The 25,563-nt window shown below is 33.3% G+C and overlaps 2 protein-coding genes across 2 annotated transcripts in view; one reads left to right on the top strand and one right to left on the bottom strand.

The window, feature by feature from the left end:
- PPP1R3A (protein phosphatase 1 regulatory subunit 3A) overlaps positions 1 to 5,697 on the top strand; it is a 34,897-nt gene extending 29,200 nt beyond the window's left edge. The window contains exons 2-4 of the mRNA XM_037518889.1: positions 1,130 to 1,188; positions 1,288 to 1,412; positions 3,316 to 5,697. Coding sequence (XP_037374786.1) covers positions 1,130 to 1,188; positions 1,288 to 1,412; positions 3,316 to 5,697 — 2,566 coding nt within the window. The remainder of the gene's footprint in view (positions 1 to 1,129; positions 1,189 to 1,287; positions 1,413 to 3,315) is intronic.
- Positions 1 to 25,563, bottom strand: part of FOXP2 (forkhead box P2) — a 1,127,785-nt gene that overhangs the window by 591,270 nt on the left and 510,952 nt on the right. The window lies entirely within an intron of this gene.

Genomic DNA, 25,563 nt, shown 5'->3' with positions numbered 1-25,563 from the left:
ATATGTAGAAACATTATTTTCCCTTATGGATCAAATGGAAAGTACAAATTTTTGGTAAAATTAAAATCAAGCACTGTAAATATATACAAAACATTTACTTTCTTTCATTAGTTGGAATAGGAGAATTTGCATTTTTCATGATTTGTTATTATAAGGCTTAGATCAAAATTGCCCATGCAATGAAGGCTAGACTCTATTTATCCAAACTTATTAGCCATTGCCAGCCCTCTAGATTTCTTTTTATTATAGCAAAAGCATTGAGAAAAGTCACTAGAGAAAATTCCATTGAGACAGTATAAGAAAATGTGAAAAACTGACCAATCAATCTTATAGACTGACTTGAGAGTTAGCTACACACAATGTGGGCTTTTTCACTAGCATTTTTCCAACTCAGTGTCATGGAAAAATTTAAATTATAATAGTTCCACAAAACGCCTATAAAGAAATTACATTTGAAAGAAAATAGTATTTATCTTTTTCAATCAGCAGGCAAAATATGATAGAAAAAGGAGTATAACCCAAATCACTTAAAAGAAAGACCATGCTTGAAGTCTTATTTATAAAATTGGCCTGTGACAATAGACACATAAAAACTTTTAAATGAGTATTAATCTAGTTGCTAAATTTGTTTTACCCCCTCCTTTCCTGTGGAGAGTTAATGTTCTATTAGTTCAACTGAAAGAATTTTGAGTAAAATGGAACACAAAAAAATTAGTAAGTGGTATGTTAGAAATCAATTTCTGCTATTTTAAATGAAGATTCAGTTCATAGAACTTTATCATTTAAACCAAAAGAAAAATGGTCTCATTTGTAAAGATTAAATTCATAAACAATGGAATAGCCTACAATTCTATATATTTTTACTTTGGTTATATAAGTTTTAATATATGCAGTATAGTCTTACTTAGAAACATGAAATCGTGATTATTTTTAAAATATTGTTCAACTAATATTTACTATTGCATCATCTGGAGAGATCGATTTTATTTAAAACTATGCAAAATAAAGAAAATAGGAAAGGTTATGGAATATCAATTTGGTTGGTTATTGGTTTGAATTTCCCCTTTTTCTAAAAATACTTAGAAGATTAGTATCAGAAAGTGAATAACATTTTGTTTAAATTTAACAGTAAAGAAGAAAGATCAGTAACAACAGATGACAATAATTTTGAGAATGCAAAGATTACAGGTATTATTTCTTATTTCATTTTTACACAAAATTCATCTTTTTTGTTAAAACCTACAATTATAACAGTCTCACATAGGTACAATTATATTAACTTTTTAGATACCCATATCCCAACCATTGTTTGTTCCTATGAAGACAATGAGGACTTGGAAACCAGTAATCAAAATGTAAAAGATGCAAACAGTGAACATGATGAAAATAATGAAAAAGAATTAGAGTTGATGGTAAGTGCTCTGGTTGCCACGGTATTAAAGATGAATCCATTTATGCTTCGAAGATGCTGCAATGCTTGCCTTTCAATAGCTTCAACAAATATAATTTGCAAATGTTAAAGCACAACCTATTCTGTCCTTGAATCTCTAGCTTGATCAACAAGACACTCTGATTTCAGTGTATTGCTTCTAGTCTCTGCCGTGGTAAATTAATGACGTTTGTTTCATATCTCTTTACCAGCAGTTCTGAGTAACAGTTTGTAGGAATTACAAAAGAGGTAGCACTATCCTGATGTGCATTTCTAATCTTTGTGACAAGTGTACACTTAGCATAAACTTGTCTGTAAAATGAGAGGGCTGCACTAGATGATTGTTAGGGTTCAGTCCAGCTCTACAAGTCTCATCTTGCATTAAGCAGCATTTATTTTTACTTCCATCTTTGTAAGAATCTCAAAGTTCTATATCATTAGAGAATACTAAATTACCAAATGAGGAGAAAATAACCTGTGCCATAATTTTTAAGCAGGAAACAAATTCAGTACTGTACAATGTAGTATTAAATTTGTTACTGTGAATTTCACACTTGGTGAACATTCAATCTATTTGGAAATCTTTTTGGGGTGGTTTAGATAGCATTTTTATCACAAAGGAAGAAATAGGAGTAAATGAGTCACAAAATGCAATTTATCCTTTACTGTATTTGGTTGGAGCACATATCATTAGGATACATGGATTCATAATCATCTAAGATTAAAATGACATTTGCCTCCTCAAGTGTCAGTGCTGAAAAAGAAAAGAAATAGAGCTCATCTCTTTCCCCACACAATCCACCTTTGCTTTAGTGATATGGAAGCTGCATCACTAAAGTATGCAATTTACTTTGCTCTAACTTTAAGAAACTACAAAGTTGTCACCCATTGTGAGAATTCTCACCAGCTGAAAGTTAACATCGCCATTTTTTTCAAACCACTGAATATAATGAAAGGGCCCTGAAAATCACATACTCCACCAACACATCTCATTACAATGAGCAGGCTCAAATATAAAGTTTGTTTAGAAGTTACTGAGATTGTAAGTCCAATAAATGAACAGGGAGCTGTAATTTAGATGCTAATTTGCTCTGTGCTGACGTTAATGCATAAAACAATGAAGCTCTATAATAGATGGAAATACAACCAAATCTGTGGAACCCACAGGCATTGGCTTACAAGACAGCTGTGCAGTTGACAAGTAACATGAGCCTTATGTGAGAAGAAGGGGAAAACGTAAGATTTGCATATAATTATTGAGATCATGCAAATGTCAGTTATGAGGAGGAAAAAAAAACACACAGGCATCTCACTGTTAAATCCTGACAGTTGGCATCACTGAAGAGCTCAAATACATTTGAGTACCAGTTGGCAGAGGGTCATTAAAACAGAATTTGCAGAGACATTAACTCCCTCACTTTTCTTTGAGTGACGTTTTGCTATTAATAGTTTGCAGAGGCTTTGCAGAAAACATATTAATAAGAGAAACTGTAATAGGGGCACCTATAGCAAGTGTAAATGCAGCAAGGGGCACCAGGAAGCTGCTCTCTAATTGATTAGCATGGAGCTATCAATGTGTATATCCCAAGTGAGGAGAAAGTGCAATGACAAGCAAGAATAGTTGAATAATACAATGTGATATTTGGAAGCTGGGAAGGAGAATGATTAATTTTGGCCTTTTTCGTATTAATCTCATTCCCTAGTCATAGCCTACAAAGATCTCCCCCAAAACATCTGGCTTCCGGAATTTGTGCATAATCCACAAATGAAATGTGTCTAAGAAATCAAGCAGATAATTACTAGCCAAGTTATTCAAACTTATCAGATTCGCTTTGTGTATTTAAAATAATATGGTAACTATTTTCCTGTTGTTTTTATTTCTTAAGATAAATCAACGCTTAATAAGAACTAGAAGTTCAGTTTCCGGAGATGAAATTAATGCATTTTCAATAGATCCACTCAATTTTTCAAATAAAGCTGAGGGACTAAAGAAGAAGCAAGTCCATGGTGAAGTATGCACTGACTTGTCTAAAAGGCCTTTGTCTCCAAGTTCATCAGCAGAAAGCTCCTTAAAGGAAAATTTTTACTACAATGAAAAATATTCCTCAGTAAATGAATATAGTCATCAACCTTCCGAGGAAATTACTTCAGATACAGTAGAAATCAAGCCATCACTGAGCAATACTAACAGTGATGAATTAGTGCAATTATATGGTGGTACCAAAGAAGTACTGGATGATAATGCTAATCCAGCCCAAGGGAGAGGCAGAGTGCAAATATCTTGTCCCTCCTCAGCCCAACCAATGGCAGACAACCTTCAAGAACATGAAGGAGGAGCTAATGAAATGGAAATAAAAGATTGGGAATGTTTAAGAAGAGATATCCATTCAAAAGAATCAATAGAAAAGGGATCTGTCAAGAAAGAGTACAGCAATGGTAAGGATGAGGAGGAGCAAAGAATACATTTAGGTGTTAATGAAAAACAAAAGAAAAATTTTCGATCAATTTTTCAAGCCCAAGAAAGAGAGACGGGTCACTATGAAGTAAGTGTGCAAGGGACTGGAACCAGAAACAGAGACCTAATGGCTCCACCAAGTAGAGATACCACAATTCCCACCAAGGCAATCACAGCAGAGACCTTTCCTTCACAAAGGATAAGTCTAACTGGGGACAAAGTTTTGTTAACAACCCCAAAGCATGATCTTTTGACCAGTGAAGACACCACTTTAGGAGAGACGCCTGGTCAAGTTTGTTCACCAAGAAATGGAAATACTTTGAGGAATGACTATATCTTTCAAGTCGAAAAAGAAAAATCAGATTGGAACAATCCTGAAGATCAGAATAAGAGTACACAGCATGAACAAATTTGGAATGTTCTGGAAAGTCAGGGAAAAATAAGGGAGAGTAAAACAAATGTAACAGAACAGATCTATGAACAAGCAGATTGTAAGAAGACATGGGAAAAAGATAACACAGAGAATTTGAAAGCTACTCCTGCAGAGGAGTTGTTTACCTGCCAAGAAACAGTGAGCTGTGAACTGTCTTCTCTAGCTGATCATGGTATTACCGAGAAAGCAGAAGCAGGTACGGCTTATATAATTAAGACAACATCAGAAAGTACTCTAGAAAGCATGTCTGCTAGAGAAAAAGCAATAATTGCTAAGCTACCTCAAGAGACAGCACGAAATGACAGGCCCATCAAGGTAAAGGAAACAGCGTTTGATCCACATGAAGGGAGAAATGATGATTCACATTATACCCTTTGTCAACGAGATACAGTGGGTGTAATCTATGACAATGATTTTGAAAAGGAATCACGTTTAGGTATTTGTAATATACATGTAGATGAAATGGAAAAGGAAGAAGCCATATCTATGTACAGTCCTGGGAAGACACATGACAGGAAGAAACGTGGCACTGGAAATACAACATCTGCAGAAGAATCCTTACAGGTCATTATAGACAATCAAAAAACAGCCTCAAAAAAGGATTTACATTTTGGAATGTTACCAACAGACAAAAAAATGTTTCCAGAACATAGAAATCATGGGCAAGCCCAAGAATTATCAAAGAAAATGGATACAGATACCATTATTCATTCTGCTTTTATCTCAGATAGTAATGGGGCTTCTCCAAATGACTCTCACGTTTCCAATCACCATGATAAAACTTCAATGCCAACTTATGAACAGGCGATTGCTGTAGAAAATACAATTACAACCATGACTCTCCAATCTATTTCTAGTAAATCAGAACATAATTGTGATCCAACAAATGAAATGCAGGATATTGAGAAGCATCATCATCCTGGACCTAAGCCACAGGAAGTTTCCAAAAGTTCAGGAATCATGACATCAGGTAGTAGAAGAGCCAGATCTATAGGCCAGAAATTCCACAAAGAATTCAGTGTGGAAAAATCTCTAGGGCCAATGATTTTAGTCAATGAAGCATTTGAGAACATGGAAGAGGCAGGGCATGAAAATGAAGGATTAATAACCTCTGGACAATCAATGTGCTCTTCAGGTGACAAGGAATCTGAGAGTTTGCCTTCTGCTAGTTTCTCTGCCCAGGAAAGTCAAGCTGAAAGTAGTGAGTCTCTGCTTTCAAAATACATCCACTCTAAATTATCTTATTTCCTTTTGTTTCTGATATTTCTTGTAACCATCTATTACTATGACTTGATGATTGGTTTAGCATTCTACCTTTTGTCATTGTACTGGCTATCCTGGGAAGGTGGAAGACAAAAAGAGTCTGTCAAAAAGAAGTAACTTCAGCACTATTATTATTCTCTCTTAAAAGATATGCTATTTAGCCCCAAACATTTGGATTGGTGAAAGAGACTATTCATTGTTCAAAGAGCCAGTGCAGTTTTTCTCTTGAAGGATCATTTAAAAAGGAATGCATATGAAGTTTGTTCCTTCATATAAGTAATTATTCTATATAGGACCATTATGTTTGGATCATTAAATACCTATATGAATATGAGATCTGAAGCACGTCAAGTTGAAATTAGGTACAGCTGTTGCTCCTTAGTAGGCTATGAAGTTGCAATGCTTCACGTCTCTTCACTACTTAAAGTGCCATTTCTTGCATTCATTTCTCTTGCAGTAAAGCTTCATTTTTTTCCCCCGAGAGTATTTTCCCCCTACAGTTTTTTAAAAATATATAAAATAAGGATGATAGCAGAGGACTCTTTTGGTCTTTTAATGTTGACCATGAAATTTGCACTGTGTCATTTATGAGCACATTTTGATACATCAAATCTTTTGAGTTCTATTTCATATTTTAAGAACAATACCATGTATACTGAAATGCATAAAATTAAATTGAAGAGACATATTCCTTGAATAACAATCTATACACACATGCACGTTTTCCTTCCTTTATGCCTGCAAAGTTAAGGAACATTCATAAACCGAATTTGACAAAGACTGAAGTAATTGGGGGATGATCATTCAATTCTACAAAATGTTATGTGTAGTCTATCTGCAATGTTTTTCTTTTGTAAAATTAACTGTATATCACAGTAGAACAATTTCAATGTCAACTATTATTCATAGTTGAGAATTTCAAACAAAAGCATTGCTGCAGATTGAATTTGTACCAATAATGTATAAAGTAATAAGTGATAACAATAAAGATTCCAAATAAACCATTCTACTTAGTAGTATTTTTTGTCTTCAAGCAAATGTTTAGTTTTTTATCATTATGTGACAATGAATTATATATAATATATTATATAATATAATATATATTATACATTATATATCTCAAGGTGCATTTAGAGAAGGCACAACTAAACAATGGTGATATCACAAGATTAACTTTCAGGTTGTTAGACTCAAAAATTCAAGTAAATAAATAGGTACATATGGAAATCTACTAAGGAAGAAAGGAATAACCAATATAGTGGCAGCTTTGGTTTCTGTTATTATCCATGGAGAAGAGCTTAAAATAATGGAATTAATCATTTTAGTTGCATGGGGTAATGCAAAGATTCTTGTATAAATTTAACTGATTGTTTCAACTATTCATTGAATGACTGTTATATGGAAAATGCTGTGCTTTATTCTATGACAGAGAATTTCCTTTGATTCCATGCAAAGCCAGTTCTCAGAGAGGAAGTTACACTTTTGACTTCATCAGGAATATGAAAGAGCCGTATCAAGTGAGCCCATGTGGATGATACATTTTTCATAGATACTTCTTTCATAGAATATGTAACATTGATCTTCAGGGGGAAAAGTAATGCATTTATTTACCTGAAAAGGATAAATTCCAATGAGGAAAACTTCCATATATCAGCACATACTTCCACGTAATATGCATCATGGAAAGATAAAATAAGACTGAAACATTTAAACTGACTTTCATGTGGTAGTAAATGATTAATTTTCATTAGCTATATACAACTATTTCCAAATCCTCTAATTGCATGCCTTTCTCAAGTCCCATTGAAAATGAATGCTTGACTTTAACTTTTCAGTTGAACAAATACAAACATTCTAAAGTAGAACTCAGGGCAAATATTTGATTGTTTAAGAAAGCACATTTTCATTAAATATGAGTAGAATACTGTAGGCAGTACCTAAAATATTATCTCTAAAATTGCTGCCCTGATAATTTTGTTGACGGGTCTAAATTACAATGGAGTTAACGTTAGCATTTCTTTAGCTCTCGATAGCTTCGTTTTTGCATTCTACCTTAAGAGTTTCAGTCAATATGCCATATCTTAATGCAAAGAATACTACATTACTTTATGAACACAGGTGCCCAAACTGTAGCCCCTTATATATAAGAGAATGTAACTTTTATCTTTTATATTTGACTTTTGGTAATATTAGCTTACTAAACATTCTCATGCATATTTGTACTATGACAAAAGTTATTTTAAATGATTTGAAATATTTAGTAGTGTTATTTCTCTGTATGCAATAAAGAAATAAGTGGTGATTTAATGGACCTCCCAAAAATTTCTTATGGCGATTTAAAGAACAAAGTCATAAACAAATGAAACTATTGCCAGGCTAAGCTGGATTTTTTGCAAACTATTGTGGCCACATCATTGTGTTGAACAAGAAAAGTGGATTCCGAAATTAACAAGCAGTCCCTGCTTAAAAGAGATTCAACTGTGAATCTTTGCAGGAAGAGTAATCTTTATAAGCTAAGCTGTTCTTGCTGTGTCTCCTTAAGTATTGGCTAAGAGCCAAAAGAAATTGTGGTATGAGAGTAAACAGACAAGTACATTATTCATCTGTTTTCTATAGTGGGTAAGGAATGTAATATAAAAACCATAACTTTTTATCTTGTTGGACTTCAATGAGAAACAAAAGTCTAAAAACTGACAAGTCAAGTAATAAATCTTTTTTAAAAAGTCACAATGGTATAAGCTATCAGTATTTCAATAGATTTTTCAATGTAAGAGGAAATGAGTCAATGAGATAACATTCACTCCTCAATATTCAAAAACGTGGGGCTAATGTGGTCATGTTTCCCTGCTAAGCTCCAATATTTTGTTTGAATTCTTTCAAACATTATATATATTCTGTCACCATTTTGTGAATGAAAGGGATTATCTGTTATATATCATCTTAAACTAGTTTGCTAGTTAAATGAAAAACTTAAAAATATATAGATCAAATTTGGGAAAATAAATAAAATACTTAATTTTCCCAGATTACATTCAAATTAGATTCTTAAAGTTTTTCAGTCCTGAATACTATTTCATGTCACCATTTCTGATGATTATGCTCACTTTTTATATAAATAAAAAATGTAAACAAGGCAAACACAAACAAAAAAATCCCTAGCAGAACTAGTAAAACTGAAGGTAGAATGTCATCTCCAGGGCCTATTCATCTACTTGTTCCTATCATGATATCTAACTTTTCTTTCAAATTTTCACTGAGAGAATATAAAAATTGAACTATGAAATAAGGATTATCTTTTGTTTTTGAATCCTGTCTTAGCCAGTTCCCGTGGAACTAAGGAGAGGATGGACTTTGATTCTGCAACAAGGTATGAAAGAAATGAGTGCCTCTAAACCTATACATCAATATAAAGAGAACAGCTAAAGAAGTTATTTTACTAACTTGAACAAGTTAATATTTTTTTCTATTTTAATAAGTAATTCATAATAAAAATCTTGGCAATATAATTTGCTTTTTATTTTTGTTAAAAACAGATTTGGTCATTAATCCAAATGTTTCCATAAATTTATCCAAACCTTTTTAAACAACAAATAAATGTTCATTAGATTTTCTGCCTAGCTTTGAACCATCCTGTTTTACAGAAAATGTCTTTTTTATAGTATATTCAACACTTATTAAAAAAACAACTCCTTAAAAATTTCAATATTTTAATTTTGTTTCATTAATTTGTGAATAAATACTATCTTCACTTTTCAGTTACAAAATGATACGTAATAATTTTAGGGAAAACTCCCTAAATTTTCTTTATATATGAATTTTTTATACCCAAATTTTTAAATAAAAATTTACCCATGCATAAATCAATAGTGGATTATAGATAAATCACTATTTGGTGATGTCTCCAAGTTCTGATTTTAGAGTACATCAATATTTGAATGTCTAATTGACATACCAGTCTTAGTGGAATTGCTGCATCTTCTTTCTTAAGAAGATCTGAACTATGAACCACATCTGAACTATGCTGCCTTATTTCCCACTTCTATTAACTTGAATCAGTCCTCTGTTAGTCAAGCAAGTCACATTGTCTACAGCATGCCCTGCTTTTTTCTTCTTTGACTTTGATCAAGTATGTCCCTCTGCTTCGAAGACAATTTCAGTTGCCTTTACGCCTCTCTTCCTATCTAATTCTGCATATTTTCTATGTACAGCTCAAGCCCTGATCCTTTTGAAGTCTCCTACTATTTCAGTGGGTAAGATCTCTCTTTAATTCAGATCTCTTAAGACACTAATCTTACATGTACTCGGCATTTAATTATTCTAAGTGACCTGTGTGCTTGTTTCCATGATAAGGACAATAGGTTCTTCTTAACTTTATTACCTCACAAGTTCTAATTTATAGGAACACTTGTGGATGGCATTGAATTTCAGCCAATCAATAGTTATGGATGAAATTAAATTGAAGTTATAATTCCTTCCTATGCTGTTGCTGAAATGTGGACAGGAACTCTGACATCTGATTTTCCAATGAATAAATTGATTTTCTATACTTACTAATTTAGCAGCACCAGCAACATTCCCTTCATTCTACTTCACAGGCAATAATATACAGATTATATATTAAAAGAATAATAATACACATATTATCCACTGGTTAATGTAAAAATTAATAGAACACGTTTTCAAATAAAGTAGTTCAGTAACTTAAAAACCAACAACATCATGGGCCTCCCCTGGTAGCACAGCAGTTGAGCACTGGGCTGCAAAGCTGCCCGCAGCATCTGCAGCACCGATTCAATCCCTGGCTGCTAGCGAGGGTCCCACATGGAGTGACAGACCTCTCCTGCCACGCCTGCTGCTCCCCTCAGCAGTGTATGTTGTCAGTCTGCCTTTCTATTCCCCTCTCTGGCTCTGGTGAATTCTCTCACCCTCCCGTGCTTCTGACTGTACCCAGTGCTTGTATAAATAAATAAATAAATCTTAAAAAAAAAAACCAACAACATCATAAGATATGAAGTGTAAGAAACTCAATTTTACAACTGTTCTGCATGTCAACTTTTTAGATAAGCAAATTAAACAAGATAGAAAAATTACACATTATTCCACATCTGATGACAGTAAAAGCAGTGAATAGTCTACTAATACAATGTGTAGTGATGTATATAATATGTCAAGGTTTATTCTTTCCTTGAAGAGATTCATTTGATCATATTATATATGAAATTAAAATGATAACAAAAAGATATGACCATTATTGAGGAAGAGTCTAAAGGAAAGCAGTATATGGCCTGGAAATTTAGTAGCATGTCATATAACAACTTAAGACCATTCACAATTAGTCTCTCAAGACTTAAAAAAAATCAGATATATGTCTACTATATTGCAGAATTCATCAGTATCATGTATTGGTTGACTTGATTCTGAGTAGAAACAGATTTAAAATTTCCTAAAGACACACTCTATAAAACATAACATCAAACAGCAGAGAGATGTACTTAAAAGTCATTGCAAGAGGTTAGATTTTATCTCCTTAAATACCTCATAATCTACTTTAAACAGTTTTATGTAGGAAGCTTTTAATTTACAGCTTATAACATATTTTTTCAGCATGGAGCATTTATGAAAATATCTCACATTTAAATTATTATTTTATACATTTCTCTAAAAATGATATTGATAATTTGTTTCTACTGATCAATAAATCTTTGGGAAATCCAATTATCATTTCTAATTATGCACATAAACTTTCTGTTTTTAAGTGAAATAGCTGAGTCCTAGCTAAGAAATGGAGCAAGGTAACAGAAAAAAAAATTATTTCCTATCTTCACAGATATAACTGGAAATATTTTAAGCATATTTCTACACTTTGAAAGTTGGAAATAAAAAATAGGAAGTAAAGATAAGAGATCCTAAACGTCCTTAATTTTCTTTTTCAGAGACTTTAATATTTCAAGTCAGGCCTACAAACTTCAATTTAAGTCAGTTGTCTCCTCCCATGCAAATTCTTTGGACTGTCTTATTATTCTCATTCTTAAATTAACGTTTCAGAGTGACCATTAGGGCCTCCCTGGTGGCACAGCGGATTGAACACAGCGGTATGAAGCTGTCCGCAGCCTCTGCAGCATGGGTTCCATTCCCCACCAGCCAGGGGAATACCCACATGGTGAGGCAGACCTGTCCTGTCTCACCCTCTGTCTCCGGTGAATCCTCTCACCCTCCCGCCCCTCTGGCCTGTACCCCTGCTCTTGTATAAATATATAAATCTTAAGAGTGACCATTGATTTTTTTATTACATGAATATGAGAATTACTTACTTGAATCTTTGAGTAAAATGTCTACATTTATATCTCTATAGGGCCTCCCTGGTGACCTAGGGGTTAAATCTCAGCACTATGACCACTATGACCTGAGTTTGATCCCTGGCCAGATTTTTCCTGTCTCACCCACTGCTCCCCTTAGCAGTGTATTTCAGTAAATCCACCTGCTCTGCTCCCCACTCTGTCTCTGGCCTGCACCCTAGTTCTATGCAAAACTAAATAAAATCTTTTTTAAAAAATAGTAAGTATTGAATAATAACAATAGCCAGCTCTTCAGTGTTTATAATGAATTTGACACTGATTTAAGTTATTTCTTTGAAATAACACATTTCTGTTTTACAACTCATGAATGAATTATTAAAACTCTCCAATTTTATAGATAGAAATAGATACATGGAGAGATTGGTTTTTCCGAGGTTACACAGCTAGCCAGTTGATAAATGTAAGTTCAGACCCAGGCAGTCTTTCTCTGGAATTGATTCTCTTAAGCATCGTTCCATGTTGCTCCTTCAATTCAGATACACCAAGTAATCATATGAAATGTGCAGTTCTATATTAGCATCCTGTATTAGCATTCTATATTACATTATATATAACACATCATATCTGTACAGATTATTCTGTCTTTATTAATGCTCCTAAATATAAAGTTCCAAAGATTCTGTTTTTTGCAATTTATTCAAATTAATTCATAAGATAGTCATTGATTCTCTTCCAGTCCACAAACAATGCACTAGAATATATCATACCTAACTTATTAATAGCAAAGTAGTTGGAGATATAAACCAATAACTACAACATCTAATGACCAGTTCAATAGAGCTAATAGAGCTAAGGTTTAGGAACAAAAATGATACAAAGATACCTCTGAATTAAGTACAGTGTTGTATACAAATATTAACTTAGTTGAAAAAAAATCTTTAGAAATCATGGAATCATAATAAAACCCTCCCAATGTTTCATTACAACTAAGTTTTATTTGCATGGTAACTACGTTGATGATACATCTTGAGGTGATTGGTAAAATTATGAATAGTGTTTCTTTTACTTTCAAGAGTAATATGACGTGGATGAAAAATTACAAGGTCAGACTTAAAATTCAAGAAAATACACTAGTCAGTTGATGTAAATCACTCTATGTCACATGAAGAAAACATGCAGTTTGCAAAATGAATGTCATCTATAATCTACAAAAAATTTCATGTCCATAGGACCACAAAACATAATTCCAACATGGTGGTCCCTGGTCAGCCTATTTAAAGCAGAGCAACATTGTTGCATTTCAATTATTTAAAATGTGATAACACTTCCTTTGTATCTACTACAATGTTGATTTAGTTGTAATTTCATGTACATATATTCATTTTGGGGTGCAAGTTCTGTAGACATGTATTAGGTTAACTTTCCTGAATTTGTTGTTCCAAACTATAATCTAACTAATATACAGTCAACCTCACCTATCATTATTTGAAATCATTTACTAATCTTATGTAGGAATCTATTTCTTTGTGTAACTTTGCCAGTTTTTCTTTAACACTCGCTTCCTTTAATTCTTAGTTGCAAATAAACTCTTAATTCTGAATTGCAAATAAACTCATGTTGTTTCCAAGTTTTAGTGAATTTTTCTTTTACTATTCTACATGATGCCTTTATTATTTTGCATTAAATTCTATGTTATCTGATGTTAATACTGCTGCACTAGTTTTCTTTTAGTTTCTATTCAGATAGTATAACTTTCTCCATCAATTTGTCATGTCTCTTGCCAGAAATATTGTAATATAAGGATATTTTAAAAATCAATTTGACAATCTATTTTAATAGGGGCAATTGAGTCATTAAATTATTTTCTATTTCTATTGACAAATATATTTGGATTTATTTTTTATCACGTTATTTTGATATCTAATTTTTTTAAATCTCTTTACTTTCTATACAGTATTCTTAACAAAGTCCTTGAATTATCCTTCAAATTCGTTAATTCTCTTCTATACTAAGGTAGAATTATTTTTCAAACTTTAATAATCATATTGATTTCATGATACAGGATTTGTTTTTCACACCTAATCATTTCCATCTTTTAATTAAAAAATCCCTTATCAAAGTTATCTTTGAATATCTTAAATATAGATATTTAAAGTCTTTGTTGGAATATTTATATAATTAATTTGGCTTGGAGTGAATACTCCAATTCTCGATTTGGTCATTGTATTTGTTATTTGATTTCTTCATGTGTTTCAATGTCTCTCTCTTTCTGCGAATGTATTTTCCTGTCTCAATCCTGTGTGTTGTCTTCAGCTGGCTTCTTGATTCTCACATGCAGAATCGGATCATATCACCAGGTTTGCAGAATTTTGTGCCATGAGGATTAATAGAAACATTGCAAAGCTGATTTTGTGCTCTTCTTAGCAGGGAGGCTGTCTGTATTTTCTTTAGGCCTGGTCTTGTTAAAGTTGCAGGTTTTAGTCTGTGTTTTTTCATGTCAAGAGACGCCCATTCCAATCTCTGGTGTCAAATTGTGAACAGATCTTGGGTAAAAATTATCAAATGGTTGTTTTCAGTTATCCCAGTGATGCATGTGTCACATTCTAGGAAATGGCAGGAGAGATACAAGAGAGACAATTTAGTACCACATATTAATAGTGAAATGGGTGTTAAAGGAAGAGGAAAAATAATTATGTCTGTTAACAGTGTCAGTTTTAATATTGTATTATTTAGGAGTATCTCATAGCCAGTTTATTCCAAAGAAAGCCTTGCTTAGAAGATTTAAATGGTCTATGCCAATTTAACAAAAGCAAGAGGTATTGTTGAGTATGTTGTTTCATTCTTTTTTGATGGGTATTAAGAGGATCTTATAATTAACAGAATTTAAATCAAACAGCAGTGCAATATGAGACATATTTATTAAATAATTATGATGCATTCCTAAATTACACAACCACATATCCTTTAGGGAACTCAAAATATGTAGAACATGAATTTAAAAATCACTGTTTGATATAGAAGGAAGTGATCCATTGTTATAGGTTCCTAGATTCTTGATAAAATGCTTATTTCAGCCAAAGAATTCCCTAGGGCTTGAAAGGTATATGTCTGAGTGGCTAGTGGAATCAAACCCCCTTTGTTGTGAAATCCAGGTACATGCATTTGAAGTAGCTGATATTATTTCCCTTGTGTTTCTCACACATGTGACAGAGAAACTGAGATTGGTCTTTATAAAACACAATTCCATGAGAAACCTGAAAAAAAATCCAACTTCTTGATTTCCACCCTTTTTACTTTCATTTTATATCCTAGTCTCCTCTTTTTCTTCCTAATCTTTGCCATTATGAGTTTTGTGCTGTTACCTTGAGTTGATATCTGTCTCTCTCTCTCCCTCTCATAAATACACATATGCATACACATGTATATATATATATATATGTATATTATTTCAAAAGATTTTAGAATGAAATCAAAGCAGATATGAAATAAAGTATAATATTATATAAACTAGTCTCAGTAAATAACTAGAGAAAGGGAATGAAAAAGAATTTCAGCACTAAAAACCACATTAGCCAATGATTGACCTAGACATTTCTGTTTGAAAAGTCATAACCAAAATATAGCAACATTAAAAATACCCTGTTGCAGTCTCTCCTCTGATTATTTGTGTCACTCTCCTAACCCACATTATCCTGTATGATTAACCTAACAAGCTATCAAGTCCTGACAATTGTAAAATCCCTTTCATCTTATTCAGGAAAAATGTCTGTCATATATTTACTTTTCATTATAGGAAAATACATCTTTATGGATTACCTCATAAAAAACATTCTTTAATATAACCTAGAAAATTGAGTATGGTTCCTCAGATACCAAAACAATTCCTGTATGGGAAAAGATTGAATTAAATTGGGATTTGACTAGCATATTGAGTAAACACTTCATCTTTGATATGTTAAAGCTACCTAGGGACCTTGAGAGAATTTTTTACTTCCAATTTTTAAATTAGAATTCTACTATACTTATGACCAGTATAGTTTTTGTTTTGTGTATTCTCATTCAAGTCTTTCAATTAATTCTGCGTAGAATATAGATAGTATTTACAAGTTTAAGAAAGTCAATAGAAAGATTGGATTCAAGAAGTTAACAAGTTAACAAGAAGTTAATCTTTTATTTTTTGTTATGAGAAAAAATTGATACCTCTATAGCTATTTCATTGCTAACTATAGCTGACCATAACCATTTCCTAAAACTAACAGATCTTACAATTAGCTTCTGTGCAATATTACAATTACACAATACTTTGAAAGAATATCCCTGTAGCACTGGAAATGATTTTGCAGAGGAGCCGGCTCCTAGGCAAGTTCTTAAAGCTAGAATAGAATTTTTGATAGGAATTGAGAATGTAAGAAGCTTATTACCCAAGAGGGTGAGTTAACTCAACTAAATAAATAATTAGAACAAACACAATGAATAGAGTTAACGCCTAATCCCTGTTATGTGCTAGGTATTACTCTATTGAACATGAATTATCTACCTTAAGATCTATAGTATTTAAAAACCTACAGGCTGGATTATGATTGCTATTTTCATTTTATAGATGAAACCCTAAGGCACTGAAAAATCATTCAGCTTTAAGTAACAGAATCAGGATTCAATCCAGAGCAGCTGACTCCTGAGGTCACCCTACTAAAAACAAGGATCCTGGAGTCAGTTGCCTGGTTTCAAATCCTGACTCCATCTACAGAACTTACATTATCGCCTGCCACTGGGTAAGTGTCTAATAAAGTATTAACTGCAATTATGTTTGTTGCTATTACAAATAAACTGCTATTTATTACTACTTCTCTGTGGCTATACGTAAGTTATTCACTTTTCTGCAGATGGTACAAATATAGTAGGTCTTAATCTTCACTAAACTTTCAGTTTTTTAGGAGCAACAGATATATACCCCAAATATATAATGGATTTAGTATGAGAGAATTAACTCCAGCTGGAAGAGAGGAGATTTTGGAAGATTCCAGATAAAGTTTCTGAGCAGAACATAGGATGGATAAGCCTGCAGTTCAAGAGAGAAAAGGGATGGCATTACCAGGTGAAGAGGGTGTGCAAGAAGGCACAGTATTTAAAAAATGTTCAGAATGTGTTTGGAGAATAGCTTGGGTTATATTTAGTTTGCACAGGAGCAATTAGGGTAGTAAGAAAAAAGGCAGGAAAGCATCCATAAATTCAAATTTCATGAAGCCTTGAATAAGTCTCTCAAACAAATCAGTGACAGATCAAAGACTTTTTTAAAATTTAATTTTTGTGTAATATACACTCTCTCCCCTCAGGTATAGTACCATAAATTCTCCTACCACCAATGCACCCATAACCCATCACCATATTCCCTTGTACTCTTCCCCTCTCCTTTGTTACCCATCCTCCTTCTACTTTGTTACCCCTCCTTTTTCCCCTCCCTTCATGGATGCCTCATATCAATGGCCAGTTTTCAAGGTTTGTTGTTGTCTGACCCTTTTTTTTTCCTGTATTCCACATAAAAGTGCATCGTCCAATATTTATTTTTTTCCTTCTGACTTATTTTGTTCAGCAGCGTTTCCAGTTTCATCTATGTTGCTGCAAACGGCTTAAGTTTCTTTTTTTGATCACTGAAGTAGTATGCATGAATACGCATTTTCTTGATCCATTTATCTGTTTTGGAGCATTTAGGTTGTTCATATAACTTGGCTATTGTAAATAGTGCTGCAATAAATAGAGCAGTACAAGTTTCCTTTAAATGTAGTTATCTTGTGTTTGTGTAGATTCCTAGGAGTGGAACAGCTGCATCATGTGGCAGATCCATCCATTTCTAATGATTTTAAGGAAGTTCCACACAGCTTTCCCACATGTTTTGACTAGTTTACATTTCCATGAGCAGTGAAAGAGGGTTTCTTTTTTCTCTACATCCTTACCAGTACTTGTTTCTTTTCTTTTTTTTTTTTAAATATATAGGCCATTTTTTTTTTTTTTTAGATTTTATTTATTTATTTATATAAGCACTGGGTACAGTCAGATGTGCAGGAGGGTGAGAGAATTCACCAGAGCCAGAGCAGGGAACAGAACAGGCAAAATAGGGACGAAATACACTGCTGAGGGGAGCAGCGGGCGGGCACGGCAGGAGAGGTCTGTGCGCCATGTGGGACCCTCGCCGGTGGCCGGGGATCGAACTGGCGCGGCAGAGGCTGTGGGCAGCTTCGCAGCCCAGCGCTCAACCTCTGCACCACCGGGGAGGCCCTATATGGGCCATTCTCATGTGTAAGGTGGCATCTCATTGTGGTTTTGATTTGCATTTCTCTGATAACAAGTGACAATGAACATTTTTTTTTTTCATATGCCTATTGGCCATTTGCATTTCTTCTTTGTAGAACTGTCAGTTAAGTTCTTCTGCCCGTTTTTGATTGGGTTAATTCGTTTTTGTTGAGTTGTGTGAGATCTTCGTAGATCTTCAGTATCAACCTCTTACCAGATGTATGAGGTGCAAATCTTTCTCCAATTTAGTGGGGTGTCTCTTCATTTTGTTTAGTATCTCTTGCTATACTGAAGATTTTTAGTTTGGTGTTGCCCCAAATGTTCACTCTCCTTTGTTTTATTTGTTTCTGGAGATGAGTTTTCAAAGGTGTTTCTGAATTTTATGTCATGGAATATTTCTTTAATATATGTTATCATTTCAGGTCTCATATCCAAGTATTTTACTCATTTTGAGTTGTTCATTTGCACATGGCATGAGATAGTAGTTTAGTTTTATTCTTTTGCATGTGGCAGTCCAATTTTCCAGCACCATTTGTTGAAGAGGCATTCCTTGTTTCAGGATATATTCTTTGCTCCTTTGTCATAGATTAGTTGATCATATATGTGTGGTTTTATTTCTGGACTCTCAATTCTATTCCATTGGTCTGTGTGTCTGTTTTTGGTCCAGTACCATCCCGTTTTAATTATTATGGAAAGATATTCCCTGCTTATGGTTTTGAAGAATCAACATTATCAAAATGGCCATCATTCCCAAAGCAATTTACAGATTCTATGCAATTCCAATAAAAAACTCAATGGCATTCTTCAAAGAAATGGAACAAATACTGCTGAAATTCATATGGAAATACTAAAGACCCCAAATAGCCAAAGCACTCTGGACTAAAAAGGGGAAGCCTGGGGATATTACACTTCCAGATTTCAAACTATACTCCAAAGGTACTTTTGAAAGATTATTTTAGTAACAGGGCATACAGTGGAGGAAAGGAGAGCAGAGGTGTTACTATGGGCATAAACATCAACTCAGGCTTGCTGCCACAGTTTAGTTCCACCTTCATAATTCTAACAGCACATTCTATCATTAACTTTTTGCCTGTTGCTAAAAACACCACTTAGTATTTTGATCCTCTGTTTCCTCATCTACAAAATATGGTCCTTAAATACTTTCAAAAATAATTTTTGTTTATGATGATGGTTCAGAAATGAATATCTTCTTTTGCTTAGTAAATTCTTATTTTTATTTAATATTTCCATTCATCTGGCATAAAATATTGTATTTTTAATCATTTTAACTTTATTTGCATTTCTTTTCAATTGAGTTAATTAAATTGAAAGAAATTAACTAACCTACTTGAAAGATCACATTTTATACTTTTACATCTGAACAGAGATTAATATATATGTCCAAATAATATTTACTTATTTAACTGATTAATGGCAATATGAAGTTTGAGGTTTTGATGATGGTCTTTTTCCAGTGAGTTGAAGAAACTACCAAATCCAGCGTTTAGAACAAATTTGATATGTGAACTTAAAATGATGGCTTGTGGGCTTCCCCTGGTGGTGCAGCGGTTGAGAGCTGGGCTGTGGGGCTGCGAGGCTGCCTGCAGCCTCTGCAGCGCTGGTTCATTCCCCAGCCGCCAGCGAGGGTCCCACAAAAAAAAAAAAAAAAAAAAAAAAAAAAAAAAGATGGCTTGTTTTTCTATCATTGCTTAAGTAGACTAAAAATACATTAACTTTTACTGTATTTTTATATTTTACCTTAAACTCTATAATGGATATGCAAGAAAGGTTGAAAGAGGGCATGTTTTTTCTCAAAACAAATATTCAAATCAATAAAGTTAAAGACAATTATAGACATGTAATTTTTAAACTATTAAAGGTCTAAATTTATTTTCCAAGTAAGAAGAGCTGATCTCAAGTTAAATAGCTTCTATTTAGGAATTTTTGTTGTCACTTTAACACATATTTTCATATTGCTCTTTGGGCTAGAATAAAGCATACATTCCTCGATATTTGAAGCCTGAGTGTCCCCTAGACACTTTAAGATGCTACAGCAAACAAAGAACTATTGGTCTGAGAAGTCACTAGAAGTAAATTTTAAAACTAATTATGGTTCTCCTGCTGAGAGCTTCTATAAGAGCCACTTTCCAATTTCTGTCAAACATTTGCAGTTCTAGTACAAATATATTTATTTTTTTCAGAATTAATTCACTTACATTTCAACTTCAAGATAGTGTTTGCATTTCATTGTGAAACAGAGAAAGGTTATGAAGGAATCAAGGAATTAAAAAAATTAACTCTTAAAATCCTATTTATATTTTGCAAAACCCTAGTATGTCCAGACCTAACAATCATAAAGTTATACAATTATCGTGCACTTGTGGGGGAAAAAAAAAGAAACACTTAAAAATAAACTCTGATTTAATTCTTTGATCAATCTATACATACATTAGTACAAAATTACCAAATATCCTTTATTCTTTTAATCATATTCATTATTTTTTTCTCCACAAAAAGCAAACAGGGCAGCAATGAATTCCCTAAACTGTTCTTTGACCAAGACAGATGAAGCGTAATTACTTGTGGAGGCTATATTCTCCCCAGTCAGGAGTTGTATGGAGACCTTCCACATTAAGGCATCACCCTTGCCAACATAATTTTTGTTCAAGGAAGAAAGTGAATTGGACTTAGTCCAATTTTTCTCTACCTCCATACCTTTACTTTTGTTCAAAGAGAAGAATCAGAATCAACATTAAGTTTAATCAGGTCATTTTTACCAATTAGGAAAACTGTTATTTAAAAATCAACATTTGGGACTTAGGTAAATACGATCAATTCAAGAATTAATTATATGAACACTGCTGAACTTGTATTAAATTGTAAAATGCTAAGGAAAATACTATTGTTACCATCTTTACTAAATAATTTATGGAAAGCATCCCTTGTATCCTCTTTATATTAACAACCTAAATGGAATGAAGGCTATTATTTAGAATTTACTATGAAAATGTGTAAAGTTAGTTCCATTAACTAGTTTTACATAATGCATTTTTTATGACAATCATACCTCTTATGACATTCAAGATATATCCATTTAATAAATTTTAAATGAATGACTCACTTTTTTTGTCTTGTTTCATTGTCATTTGACTGAACTCCCCAGTTATATCCAATAAGAAGTAAGTAAAAAATGAAGTTTCTGTCAACTATTTTCCACTAGCAAACATAGTGACTCACCTTCCAAATAAAAGCATATCAACATGAAAGTATCCCAAGGGTATATTCTAGGTCATAATCTTTATGTTAATGAATTCCTTACTGAATAGTAAATCGTAAGAATATATTACCTTATTCCTGTAATACATTACCTGTCAGTAGGTAATTACCCATCAAAACCTAAACAGAGAGGAAGATTGCCCTGTGACACCAGTGACCCCTACAGGTAAAATTAAAGAAAAAGGTACATGGTAATTGGACAAAACCTACTACTGCATATTAGAATGTAGCTAGATAATGTCAAAGCATTTTATTTATCAGTAACTCTCCATGAAACTTGCTATTATTATTTTTAATTGCCATTGGAGATGTTATCATCTGTAGAATAAATCAAACCTGTGTTTTGGCATTTTTGTTAGTTATTATTGAACACATTTACCTTTTTTGTATTTCTCCATTAGCTTCTAGAGAACCTTGTCTATGTAGGGTCTTTAAAAAGCTATTTAGAGTATGTGGTTAGAAATTAGAAGTGATCATAAATGGCCAACCAGTATCAGCCAGACTAATAATTAGTTTCAATAACTAGTTAATGGTTGCTTATGATGCACTAATTATTGCACATGTAGTCTTAGGAATTGACAATGAAATAAGTGATATAATTCTCATATTACAGAAAAAGGTAGTGAAGTGGCAATATGTAGCAAAACTAGGGAACATGCCCTAAAGTCCCTGTTCCTGTGCAAACTACAGGGAGAAAGCAATGTTTAGGAATGCTCACAAATGCAAGAAACAGACACTTTGATTCTCAATCAATATAGCATATATTCAGTGACAACCTTAGTTTAATATGTATGAAGTACTTACTTAATATATCAGTATAGATTAGATCCTAGTATATATGAAAAATAGCCAACAATGTGCATGGGGAATTTTTAAAAGAATAACGTATCACATGAATGGTTTAAACAAATGCACTTTTGATACTTTGATGATAATAAAGATAGTAGCCAACAATTCAGCCATTTCATATATATATAACTGAGTCATTATTTATAGTACTTATATCAACATTAACATTCTCCAGCAACCTATGAGAGATATGAATCACTTTTATAGCTAGACATATTTTTTGATTCTAATATTATTTTTCACAAGGGATAGCTATCTTTTAAATAAATGTATGTTGGAGTTCATTATCAAGTTTATCTTTGTCTTTTATGTTTCTACTTAATACATGTAAAATGTAAGGTACAAACAGAAGAAGAATAATTTTTGTTTCTCTAATAAACATAAATTTATAGTCAAAGATTGCCTTTTAAAAAGCTGTCAATTAACTACAAAGCTCCTAAAATTGAAATATTGACACTAAAATGACCACTTAACAAGAACTAAATCTAATACCTTGGTATTTCTTTGATTTCTAACATACAATAAAAAACAAATAATCAAAAACAAAATTAACATTCAAACATACCAAGAGTTCACAGAGAAGCCAAGTATTAAATGCCTGTTCATTTTTTCCTTCAATATTTAACAAATACCTAATATTTGCCTTGGTCTACTGTAGTCAACAAATTAGACATATTTTCTGCATTCACAAGCTAAAGGAGGAACTGGTAATAACTAATAAGCAAATAAATAATGAAAGGTGATAATGCTTTTAAGAAAATAAACACAGTAGAAGTTAGAGAATAACAAAGGATGGTGGGAGAGAAGAAGCTACTTAAATAGAGTAGTAAGCAAGGAAGGCGTTCAAGAAGTGTCCTAAAATGAGCTGAGATGTGAAAAAATTGAAGCAGCCAAAGAGGGCAGAGGAAGCAGCATGGCCAAAGGCTCCCCAGAGAGAAAGAACAGCTCTCACTGAGGAACTAACTGCTGGGAAATTAGTGTGGTAGTGTGGAGTGTGGTGGGCAGCAGGACAAACGAGTTGAGTTGAGACCGGGCAGAATCTTATGAACCATGATGGTGACTTTTAATCTCCTTTAATGTGTAATTCAGGTAGAGATGAATAGGGCCTTCTCTTGTGGCTACATAATAATAAATCATAGATGAAGACAATTAGAATGGGCAGATAAGAAAGAAGGATACTAGAGTAGATAAAAGCTAAGTCTTAGCATTAGAAGAAAGTCAATTATTTTCTCAAATTCCTGTAAATGGGCCAAGTCTAGGGATACTGTCTTTAAAATACCAAGTTGCCATATTAAGTCTAAAATAAAAGGGTATACCAGGTAAACAAATATGCTGTCAAATTATAATGGCTTCAAATGCTGAGTCTGTGACCTACAATTAAGTAAAATAAGACTCATTTTGATGAAAGAAAAAAGGCTAGGATTTTTATTTTTGTAAGTCTTGAAAAAGGCTTTTGAAGAGTAGAAAAACAAATCTTCCAAAAGGTAAATTAAGAGTGATAGTTCCCCTTGCATAATAAGCACAGCATAAATAGAAAACAGTAATAAGTGAGTCTGTATACAAATCAAACCAACCAGTCAACTCCATGAAGAAAAATTATCAAACCAGTTAGTTGACTATAGGGAGGATTCAAATAGGTGGAATTTCTGCATTCAACCCTTTATAAGAAGTTGTTGGCCTTGCAAAACTAGAGTTACTTTGATCAAGTATATGTAAAATGGATAGTATAATGGTAACCTAATTGGATGTTAGGGAGAGCTGTATAAAAGGCTTCTTCCCTAGATTCTGGCACATAGCAGGTATCTGGTTTATAACGAAAGTTATAGCTCCATCAAAAGAGCATCAGGGGTTTAAGGAAGCTATGTTGATTCATTAGCATTTTGCAAACCAGAGTAATTATCTTCAGGTTAAAATTCCATCAAACGAATAATAAAATTGAAAACTTGATTCTTTAACATTTACCGTGACTAAAATATAACAAAGTGAGAATGCTGTCATTATATTGAGGAAATACAAGAGTCAATGAAATACAGACATAACTATAAGTTCTCACACAATTTTGTTGTTTGCTGAGATATGTATGGGTTAAATTGAGTTCAAAAAATATGTTCAAGACCAAACTCTAGTATGTAGAATGTGAACCTACTTAAAAACAGGGTCTTTGCAGATGTAATCATTAAAATTAGGTCATGGGCTCTTTCTATAACATGACTAGTGTCCTTATAAGAAGAGAAGAATACAGGGACAGAGAAATTCAAGGGAAATTTGGTCATGTGATAACAGAGGAGAAAGATGGAGTGGCATAGTTATAAGGCAAGGAACACCAAGAATTGTAGGCAACACTAGCAGGTTGAAGAAGCAAGGAATGATTCTCCCCTATAGATTTCTCTGCCAACACCTTAATTCTTGCTTCCAGTACTATGAACCAATAAATTTCTATTACTTTAAGTCTCCCATTTTGTGGTACTCTTTCTTATAGCTCCCCTAAGGAACTAATACAGAGTGTAATCAGATACCTACCTGACAGTGAACTTCAATCTGTAATTTGTTACCCCATTAAAATAAGAGAAGCTAAATTCCAAAAACAATGAGAGAAGTCCAATAGCATTTCATTTTTTTGGAAAAAAAAAAAAAAGATTTATTTATTTATTTTACACAAGAACTGGGGTATAGGCCAGATGTGTGGGAGGGTGAGAGGATTCACCAGAGCCAGAGTGGGGAACAGAACAGGCAGACTGATGAAATACACTGCTGAGGGGAGCAGTGGGCACGACAGGAGAGGTCTGCCTTGCCATGTGGGACCCTCGACGGCCAGCCAGGATTGAACCTGCACTGCAAAGGCTGCAGACAGCTTCATAGCGCTGAGCTCAACCGCCTGCGCCACTAGGGGAGGCCCAGCATTTCATTCTTAACCCTAATTTTGATCTTGCCAAAAGCATGCCTTAGTAAAATCAAAACAAAACCAAATAAAAAGCAAACAGGCAAACAAGTAAACACCGTCCCTTCACCCCTCAATTCTAACACAATAATTGAATCTCTTCTCTGAGTCATTTATGCCTCATTTAAGTGACAGACAAATGTTTTATCACCACCAGACCTCCAAAGCCTTCACTAGTTATAGACAAATAAGGTCTATCCCATTGACTTCATGCATCTTTAACAAAGGCACTATTCTGGTTGAATATCAGAAATATCTTTCATTGGTGATGAAGCATGAAACTGAAAAACACAATCCGATTTTTTTTTTTCTTTTCAGACCCAGGTACATTAAATC

Source organism: Talpa occidentalis, unplaced genomic scaffold (genome assembly GCF_014898055.3).
Source record: "Talpa occidentalis isolate TD23 unplaced genomic scaffold, MPIMG_talOcc4v2.1, whole genome shotgun sequence".
NCBI classification, from domain to species: domain Eukaryota; kingdom Metazoa; phylum Chordata; class Mammalia; order Eulipotyphla; family Talpidae; genus Talpa; species Talpa occidentalis.
This window is presented reverse-complemented; position numbering and strand designations above follow the sequence as displayed.